The sequence below is a fragment of the Coptis chinensis genome, chromosome 4 (assembly GCF_015680905.1).
Source record: "Coptis chinensis isolate HL-2020 chromosome 4, ASM1568090v1, whole genome shotgun sequence".
Classification (NCBI taxonomy): Eukaryota; Viridiplantae; Streptophyta; class Magnoliopsida; order Ranunculales; family Ranunculaceae; genus Coptis; species Coptis chinensis.
In genome coordinates this window covers 28,835,964-28,846,745 of record NC_141459.1, presented here as the reverse complement: position 1 = coordinate 28,846,745, position 10,782 = coordinate 28,835,964, and the positions used below count along the sequence as shown (strand labels likewise).

The 10,782-nt window shown below is 33.5% G+C and overlaps 1 protein-coding gene across 1 annotated transcript; it reads left to right on the top strand.

Moving 5' to 3' along the window:
- The first annotated feature begins 780 nt into the window (after window positions 1–780).
- Window positions 781–3,052, top strand: LOC147503056 (uncharacterized). The gene is made up of 8 exons (XM_086604698.1): window positions 781–914; window positions 1,365–1,404; window positions 1,481–1,750; window positions 1,828–1,950; window positions 2,079–2,297; window positions 2,384–2,607; window positions 2,698–2,859; window positions 2,965–3,052. Exons 1-8 carry the CDS (start codon window positions 781–783, stop codon window positions 3,050–3,052), a joined length of 1,260 nt encoding a protein of 419 aa, XP_086460824.1.
- Window positions 3,053–10,782: the final 7,730 nt, after the last annotated feature.

The window sequence follows — 10,782 nt, the reverse complement described above, 5'->3', positions numbered from 1 at the left end:
GCCTCTAACTGATTGATGTTTTTCTTTTTATAATGAAAGAATTAAAAGAACTTCAGGACATTAGAGTTAGCATAATTTTAGTGCGGTTAGCACATTAGAGTAGCATAAGAGTGCTAAGAGTAGCATAAGAGCAACTTGTTTTTCAGCACATTAGAGTAGCATAAGAGTGCTAAGAATAGCTTGTTTTTCAGCACATTAGAGTAGCATAATTTCAGCACTCTTATTCTACTGTTTTATTTTTTCCATCTAGATGATACTGCTGATAGATGATTTGAGTCTAGTTGCGTGTGGGGATTGTATTGTCAGTTTTAGCAGGCTTCTGTCTTCACCCAAATGAGATGATAAGTGTAGAATTGTTTTGCAGGAAATTAGCAAGCTCAATTCACAGCGGCGGGCAGCAAAAAAATATAACCACCAGACGGGAAAGATGAGTTTGGCTAATCTTGGTGAAAATTTAGTACGTGCATTGTTAACATTTGTCTAGATTCCACAGACACGTATACACCATGCAAATATGTTCTGACTAAGTTGTTTTCATGATTATTGTTTAACCATAGAAAAAAAAGAGTTGGGACCAGCTTTTGATCCATCGATAGGACTATAATATGGAAAAGATCGCACCAAACGAAAAAAGGAACATACAAAGACGATGCTGCTAAAGAAGTAGATGAAAAAATCGTAAGATCAACTTTTTGTCAATACTTTTTATGGTCCTTATCAATGCTTATGTTCTAATATATTCCAATTCCTTTTTTATTTGAAAAAATATATATATTAAGGATGTCTTTGAAAAAGCAAGTTGCAGAGGGGAAGGTATCTACTCAAGGAAGCAAAGACGTCTTAACTTTAGCATTAGGCACACCCGAACATTCTGGTCGTGTGAGATCTGCAGGGAAGGGGGTTATACCCACCACGTACTTCAGCCTCATGAAACGTGGCTCATGGAAACACATCGCTAACCTTGAGTCAACAATTCAAGAGGACCAAGAAAGAATACAAGAATTACAGACCCAAAATTTGTTCGAACAAAACCGTAACTCGGGACTTCAAAAGAATTAAGGATGGTGTTAGAAAAAGAGTCCAAAGGTTGGAGAATGGAGGCTCGAAAAGATCTCTTCAAACAAATTACTAGTGTCGATAGAGATCATATGGTGCGCTCTTCTACTTGAACATCAAGGGCATAAAGTAGTGAGAAAATTTCAGCAAGTAAGTATTTTTTGTTTATCATGATCCACAACTTTCTTTTTGTTCCATGCGTAATAATTTGTTTTTTGACATGTAGTCCAAAGACAAGGCCAAAACAACCCAACCGTCATCAAAGTTGAAACCTAGTCATGTAAAGAGAGTAGATAAGAAAGGAACAGTCAATCACCTTCTTTGGGTCCCAAATCTGGTTTAGGGAAGGTAAATTTTAATTAACTTTTTGCAATATAGAAATAATTTGCTTTGGTTCCAATATGATTTGCTTGGCTGGTTACAGGAGCAAGAGTGTAGTTTAGCTGTGAATTCTAGAACAAATATTGTTGCTAAAGGATTGGTCTATGAGGAGTGTGGACCAAACGATAAAATTCACGGTCATCTTTTGGGATCTGGGAATTTTCGTGTGGCGGTTAAGTCACTTGTTTATAAGGATGCTGGTCGTTACCATCTTCCTATACAAGTGAATGATGAGATCATGTATGTGGAAGATGCAGTTGGCACACAAGTTCCGTGGCCAAAAGACTTTGTTCTGCTTAAGGACGACATTGAGGTAAATTAAGAGAGCCTTTTATATGCAATTATTCATTTTTCCATGCATAATAAATTTTTTTTTTTTTTTACATGTAGTCCAAAGGCAAGGCCAAAACAACACAACCATCATCAAAGCTGAAATCTGATCATGTAAAGAGAGTAAATAAGAAAGGAACAGGTCAATCACCTTCTTTGGGTCCCAAATCTGGTCTAGGGAAGGTAAATTTTAATTAACTTTTTGCAATATAGAAATAATTTTCTTTGGTTCCAATATGATTTGCTTGGCGGTTCACGGGAGCAAGAGTGTAGTTTAGCTGTGAATTCTAGAACAAATATTGTTGCTAAAGGATTGGTCTCACGAGGAGTGTGGACCAAACGATAAAGTTCACGGTCATCTTTTGGGATCTGGGAATTTTCGTGTGGCGGTTAAGTCACTTGTTTCTAAGGATGCTGGTCGTTACTATCTTCCTATACAAGTGAATTACGAGTTCGTGCATGTGGAAGATGCAGTTGGCACACAAGTTCCATGGCCAAAAGACCTTGTTCTTTTTAAGGACGACATTGAGGTAAAAGAGCCTTTTATATGCAATTTTTTAATTTCCAATTAGCTATGATTTTAACGCCTGGTTGGTTTGAATTTTCAATAATTTAGGAAGAGACAAGTAAAAGTAGTGCTAGTCGTCATCAAGGTCCAATTGATTCTTTCAAGGGACTGCTCAATATCATGCTTCCCGGAACCCATGGTGTGGTATTTTTTCCAGTTGGAAAAGAGTTGTTTGGAGAAGATACAGAAAAATTTGTTATCGAGAAATGTGATTTGTTGGATGTGTGTAATATGGATAGCTTAGAAGTTGTTTGTTTAATTGCATACATGAGGTAAGCATATCTTGAAGGTTTTATTATTGGTGATTTTAATCAAATATTAGTTATTTAAATTTATTTATGACAGTGATTTTTTCCTTTTAGAATCCTTTACAGTGAATTTGTGAGCTGCTGCCGTGACATCGTTGGATTTGTTAATCCTTTATCTTTTACAAGAGCAGATGGAACTGCTAAAACTGAAATCATTGTAGAAACATTGCGGAATGCAAGTGGAAAGAAAATTGTTCTCATTCCTTACAATCCAGGGTAAGGACATAAACGATCCTATCACAAATTGTATTGTTTAAATTGATAAAACTATCAATTGTTCCGATTGTTTTCCATTTTTTTTTTTTCCTTTCTTTCTCATAGCGGCCATTGGGTTTTAATTGTCATTGATCTATCACGTATGTCTTTCATTTGGTTGGATTCGATGCATGGTGAACCAAGCTCGATATAGCAATATATTTTAGGAGGTGAGCATAGCTATATTTTTGACATATCTTAACATTTTGAGGTACTACCATAGTGAAAGTACATAAAGGATTGAATAAAATGAAGTACTAAAAAAACGTCTCCAATTAGACTTCCCACTAGCGATTGTGAATTAAATGTTTTGCATTTATCTTTGTGAAGTCACAGTCCTCACATTGCAAAGGGTTGATGGGAAACGAGTTCAATTTGAAGTGGGACAAGATCAAGGTAAACAAATCCTACACATTATTGTCTTTTTCTTTGAAAAGTATATGTTTACATATGTTGTGAGTCTATATGTTAGGGCCCATATCAACCAGGTGGCACAGAGTGTGGGTATTATACAATGAAGTTTATGAGGGAAATAGTAGAAGCTTGTTCAACTGGATCATTTGAAAATAAGGTATTCGAAAGTTTTGACAAACACTTTATTTGGCTCAATTCAACGACTTTGCCTTATTCTTATATAGTAACTCTACATGTTGTGCTTTGACTCATCCAGATAACAAATTTAGAACTGAAGGAGACATACACGCAAGATGAACTTGACGGTGTTCGGCTTGATATTATTCAGTTCATCCAGGAAAATGGGGTGTTTCAGTCGGAAGCGAATGAGGATGAGTTTTAGCTATGTTCGGACCCTTCAGTTTAATTTATGAGTCTTACCTTTTAATTTTATGTTTGATAGTTTATTGTACATTTTGGAATTTGTTGGGAAGATGGAAAAAAATTAATGGAAGTTTTTTTATTATTATCTTTTTTTTGCAATGTTTGATAGTTTATTGTATATTTTGGAATTTGTTGGGAAGATGGAAATGTTGAATGTAGGCCGGTATGTAAATTTTGTTATGCAGGTTCAGTTTTTGATTGTTATTAGTATTATTATTATAAAAAAAAAATATATATATATATATATATATATATATATATAGTATAACTATATACCACGGTGTTATAATACATACACTAATATAAACCACGGTTTCAATAACTTATATGCCACGGTTCAGTTGACAACTGTGGTATATAATGGGCATACAAACCACGGTTATTTGAAAAACCGTGGTATCCGTTAAATATATATACCACAGTTTTGCTATTATTATATACCACACCACCTATTGTCACGGTTGTATAACAGTGGTAAATATATTTATACCACACTTAAAAACAGTGGTATAAGTGTTATTCTGTAGTAGTGTTTGTCTTGATGATTAATTCCAACGGTTCAGTTAAGTGTGTAAACTTCCCACTTCAACCAAGCTGGTTATAAATTAAAATAGCTTCACTAAGCCCTATGTATCCTAATAACATGTTCAAGGATGTACTTGTGTATGTGTCATGTACAAAATACTTGACAAAAAAAAAAGTGTGATGTACAAAACGCCTACCATGACAATTACATGAAAAAAAAAAAGTAATAATGGTATTGTAACAATTGTGTAAAAAGAAAAAAAACAAAAAGTTGGAGATCACACACCATGGAAAGGGACACTGTGGGATTAATGTACGTAGTAACAGGATCAAACAAAACGTTCCACTAAGTCTGAGTAGCAAGATTAAGCATGCGCATAAGCAAATTTGTTGGCCAACAACGCCTCAATTTTATTGGTTTCCTTATCTTTTCCAAACCGTCATAATCTATAAGCATTTTATGTTGTTAACAACATATTGGATCAAGTTTAAGTAGAAAATATCTTCCGCCTTATATGATATGCAGCGAGATTTGTTAAATATGTTGGTGCCAATGGAAAGAATATGATATGAGCATGGTAGTGTGATCAATCAAGGCTAGTACACTTTGAGATGAGAGAAATATCGATAGTTCTATACTTCACATAAGGTGATCCATCACTAGATACTTTTTTAGTAAGAAGAAGATAGAGTATAGGTGATAAGTACCCAAAACTGTATTATAAAACCCCGTAGAGACGTAACATTTCGGTTAATTTTGTGCTTAATAATCATGAAATAATTGTATTATCGTGCTTTTGCAGGTTGGTGCAACCAACGTAAAAAAATGATGATAAAGGCAGCATTTAAGCACGGAATAGGGAGTATATATAAGCTTACCAATTAAGCCCATGTGAAGCCCAACAAATCCGGACTAAAGCTCAAAGACTCAAAAAGTATAGAATCAAAACAGAAACGGGATTACGTGCACAGAAGCATCAAACTTCCGAAGCTCATATCTTTTGAACCAGGACTCCGAATGCGACAAGTGAGCTATTCAAACGATCAGTGCGACGAACTTTACACATAAGCGGGAAGTACTAAAAATTCCAAAAGACTGGGCGCCACTAGACACATCACTTGGACCCACTATGCGGGCCCACAAGATTTGATGAGTCATCATGCAAGACAAGACAGAAGGAGCAAATAATTGGAGCAAAGTGGACACCTTGCATGTAATTAATGAAGTTAGATAAGATTAGGTGCTAATAGTGTAAACCAAGCACGATGTCACTTTGCTTTGGTTTTGTGGATAAGATGGAAATAAATGTACTTTTGTGTTTCACCGTGGGGGAGGAGAAAAAGCTCTCTTATATATTAGGGGGGGCTGTTTTGAGAGCATTTACTTCTCTTTTGGCTTTACTTTTTCATTCCTTGTCTTGTTTTTTTTTAGTTTTTTGTTGGATGTAAAAGCTTGTAATATTGTTAATGGTAGCAAACTCTTGTTTTTCTAAATAAAATCTCAATTCCTTAAGGCAAGTTAGTTTTTCTCTCATTCTTCTTCTTGCTCCTTCATAATAGTATAATACATAGCCCATGATCCTTCCTTTGTGGGGGGTTAAGGATGCTCATGTGAGGAACCACCTTGTTAATTGACTTTTCTAATTAAGTTGTTTAAGAAAATAAACTAGACTTTATATCCTACCCCAAAATGGTAGTTGGTGTAGAGTTTAGTTAGGAATTAAGGTAATGACTTAAAGATAAGTCATTGTTTTTATTCCTTATGCTAACAATATGATATCAGAGATGAATTATATTGTTAGGGATCAAAAATATAATCTTTATTAGGATTTGTCTATGAATTCTAGGAAGATTAAGAGACAATAAACTAGAGTCAAACAATAGAGGTGTGTCTTCACATGAGGAGAATTAACTTTCCACACCTTTCTATATATCAATTTTTACTTTGTTTTAGTGTGCATGTTTTCGTAACTTTAAGAATCTAAAAAAAATAGTTAAGTAATTTTAGTATAACTAATCATAAAATAATAACTTACTCACTAGTTTCCTAAAGAACATATGAAAGTTGTAAGTTGTCCTAGACTTTAGGTTGGTTCGAATCCCTACTCGAGTTAAACGCACGAAGACACGTGAGTAAGGACTTGAGTCTACAACGAATGGAGTAGATAAACCAAATCTTTATACTGCAAAGTGTGGATATCAATAGGCGCGATTAATTACATGAACTACTATATAAAGATTTCTCAATAAGAGTTGGTCATATGGGCTTTCCTTGTGATGTAGAATTAAGCCATAGATATTTGTAGAGATTGTTTCTTGTAATTAATTGTTATTAAGATAAATAGAGTTTATAGGAAACACTCTCCCTAATTATAGGAAACTTTTTAATTTCAGAATTAAGCCGTAGATCTTTGTAGAGATTATTTCTTGTTATTAAGAGAAACAAAGTTTATAGGAAACACTCTCCCTGATTATAGGAAACTTTTTAATTTCTAACTTGAGTTAGAAATCTATAACTCTCTATGAGTGTTCCAATTGAATTAGGAAAGTGTTTAACGTGGAAATCTCTATTTATTTTTAAGTAAGTGTCCACGTGACAGAACTCTCTATCAAGAATGCGCCACCTAGGAAAGGGACTGTCCACCTCACTTGTACTTTACTTTAATATAGAGAGAGGTGATATATTGCACCTTAAATTTTTCGAAGATATCAGAAATTATTTCGTAACATATTTTTTGGGTTTGCAACTTTGCAAGTTGCACCCTATTGCTTTTTTGCCACACATAATTACAGAATGAACCTAAGTTGGAGATGTGCTTTAAGTCCTACTAAGAGCATCTTTAGGAGGGCATCAAATTGTTAACTAGCTTTCGAACCCGTCCTACGAACGGGTGCTGTTATATTAAATTATTGTAAAAAATATTAGCAACTATGCATAGCTATAAGATATGAAAATTATATTAATCAATCATTCAAATTTCTTGCACCACTCTCTATAAAAAGGAAGCATCAAACCTTAATAAAACCCATCGACTTCTTTTTGTTGTTAGGTTTAATAATAGAAGTTTGATTGAAGTTTTGTGAGAATGCCCAATGTGACGAAGATAATATTGAAGCTACTTGAATAGCATGACATTCTTAATCATAATAAAAAAATTATGATAAACACTACTTAAAATGCAAAACTATATTTGTTGAGGCATTTATTCCTCCTACATATAATGCAAACATGTTTTAGGGTTATTAATTCAATGCATTTGCATCAAGTTTCTGATTTTCCATTAATTATTCTTTGAGATTAGTTCAATGCAGTTGCATCAACTTTCCGATTTCCCATTAATTATTATTTAAGGTTAGTTCAGTGCAATTGCATCCATTTTATAATTTTCCGTTAGTTATTCATTAAGGTTAATTCAATACAGTTTCATCCAGTTTTCGATGTTTCGTTAATTAGTCTTTGAGATTAGTTCAATGTATTTGCATCCAGGTTCCAATCTCCCGTTAATTATTCTTTGAGATTAGTTCAATACATCTACATCCAGTTTCTGATTTTTCGTTATTTATATTTTGAGGTTAGTTGAATGCAGTTGCATCCAATTTCCGATTCCCGTTATTTATTTTTTTAGGTTAGTTCAATGCAGTTGCATCCAATTTTCGATTTTTCGTTAATTTAATATTTGAGTGTTAGTTCAATGCATTTGCATCCAGTTTCCGATTTCCCGACAATTACTTTTTTATATTAGTTTGATATATTTGCATCTAAGTTTTGATTTCCCGTTAATTATTCTTTGAGGTTAGTTTAATGCAGTTGTATCTATATTCCGATTTTCTATTAATTACTTTTAAGATTAGTTTAATGCTTGCATTTGCATCTAGTTTCCGATTTCCCGTTAAATATTATTTGAGGTTAGTTCGATACATTTGCATCCAGTTTTCGGTTCCCCATTAATTGTTCTTTGACGTTAGTTTCATTCAATATTATATATATTTTAAAATATTTGTCATTATTACTTTGCCGTAATTTCTTTTTTCATTTTCTATTATTTATTTTTTGTATAATTTAATTTTCCACATGTAATTTGTTTTGTTTTGGTATATAATTTATTTAAGCCCAGTGTCCACTTTAACTGAATCTCATTCCGACGATATATATATGGTTCCGTTTACAACACTTTTTATACAACGTTTTATACAATACCCCTTGAAAAATATGAATTAAGCCTTGATTCCTTGTAGATATGATCTCCACACCATGGAGATCATCTCCACAAAAATTCAGCTCATTTGAAAACTCCTAACAATGAGAAAAATTGCTCTCAACCTATGAATTTTTATCAACGGTCCAGAAAAGGCTAGGTTCCGTTTACAACACTTTTTATACAATGTTTTATACAATACCCCTTGAAAAATATGAATTAAGCCTTGATTTCTTGTAGATATGATCTCCACACCATGGAGATCATCTCCATAAAAATTCAGCTCATTTGAAAGCTCCTAACCATGAGAAAAATTGCTCTCAACCCACGAATTTTTATCAACGGTCCAAAAATATCAATTTTGTAACTTTTTTTTGGCAAACTTAGAAATGTTCAAAGTTCTTAATTTTTGTGGAGATTATATCCATGGTAAGAACATCTTATCTACAAAAAATTAGCCCTTAAAACATCTTGAAGAGTCCGATAGGGGGTATTGTATAAAAAGTGTTGTAAACATAACCTACCCTATATATATATAGTGTTGAAAATTTATAAATTCATAAATTTAATTGGAATATGTCGTAATTATTGTGGCCATAATTGTGATTTTGAAAATCCTTAACTATGAATAAATATTTAAATCCCATTGTGGATGGCGCATCAAATCGAAACGGTTTTAGAAAAATCATTTTTGGTGGAAACTATTGTTTTTAGTAATTTAGTTTTTTGTTTCATATTTTTTTTTCGTAATTAGCTATATTGTTTAGGAAAAGTTGGAGACTCTGTGAAACTCTAGATGTGATTATTTTTTCGTAATTAGTTATAGTGTTTAGGAAAAGTTAGAGACTCTCTAAAACTTTAGATGGGATTATTTTCTTATTTATATCATATATTTTTATAAGTAGTAATAGAGTTTAGAAAAAATTGGAGTCCCTGTGAGTGTTCCAAAAAAATAGATTGGTGAGGGTATAACTATAATATATATCTAAGGAATTGGAATATGTCGTAATTATTGTGGCCATAATTGTGATTTTTTGAATCCTTAACTGAATAAATGTCTAAATCACACAGTAGATGGCACAATCAAATCAAAAAAGTTTTAGGAAAATCATTTTCGGTGGAAATTATTGTTTTTAGTAATTTAGTTTTTTGTCTCCTATTTTTTTTTCGTAATTACCTATATTGTTTAGGAAAAATTGAAGATTCTGTGAAACTCTAGATGAGATTGTTTTTTCATAATTAGCTATAGTGTTTAGAAAAAGTTGGAGTTTTTGAAACTCTAGATGGGATTGTTTTCTTATTTATATCCTACTTTTTTTATATTTAGTAATAGAGTTTAGGAAAAACTTGAGTCTCTATGAGGGTATAGCTATAATATATATCTAAAGATAAAGATAAATATTTGTTTTCTATTTTATCTCATACTTTTTCTTAATTAGCCATGACACGTGGACACTCTAGAAACGCTTCCTCAATTGAAGAAGGTAGAACTAATATATATATATATATATAAAAGACATCCACTAAAAAAACCACAAAAAATCCAAAAAGAAATCTCTAGGTGGCTAACAAACTGGTCACATCCACTACTTCGTAGCTGGCTTGGTCACAACTCACAAATATGCTAATAAGGTTTGTGGATGTGGCACATCGGAGAGAGTGTGGCATGGATAAGAGCGATCGAGGAAGTGACGCACGTCAGAATGAAGGAGTGTCACATGGGCTTTTATAACCAAAACCACAAAACATTCTATTGTCAGTGTTTAGGAGAATAATTTTGAGAATATATATTAAATTTATAATATAGGACACATTTTAACAATTTTCTAAAAACTTTTATTAGATTTTGCTAGGTTTGTCAATTGGTGGTCCCTATTTACTACCAATCTTGTTACCCACATAGAGATGCATCATTTTCGTGACCACCATGAGGGAGTAATATATACTTCCAGTAATATTAAGCACGTGTCCAGCACACCAGGACGGTAACACGTACTCATCTATGCGTCCAGGTCGCTCAAGATCAGTTCGTGTAGGTCATGCGACCTCATCAGCACCCAGAACGCTACCCCCTCAGAACGTCCGCATCCAGAACGGCAAGCGTCCAGAACGCTCACATCAGCCAGCACCACAACGGCTAGTAACGTATGGCATGGCTGTCACCTTAAAGACCGGAGCTTCAGATGCGCACACCATTACTCCACCGCAGGACGCCTTCATGGCTCATTAAATGTCATCAAGTCCAGAATTTGACCTAACGCAGGAGAGGAGGAAGCGCGGGTATTTGTGCCTATATAAAGAAGAGAAGGAACTCGATCAACTCGGG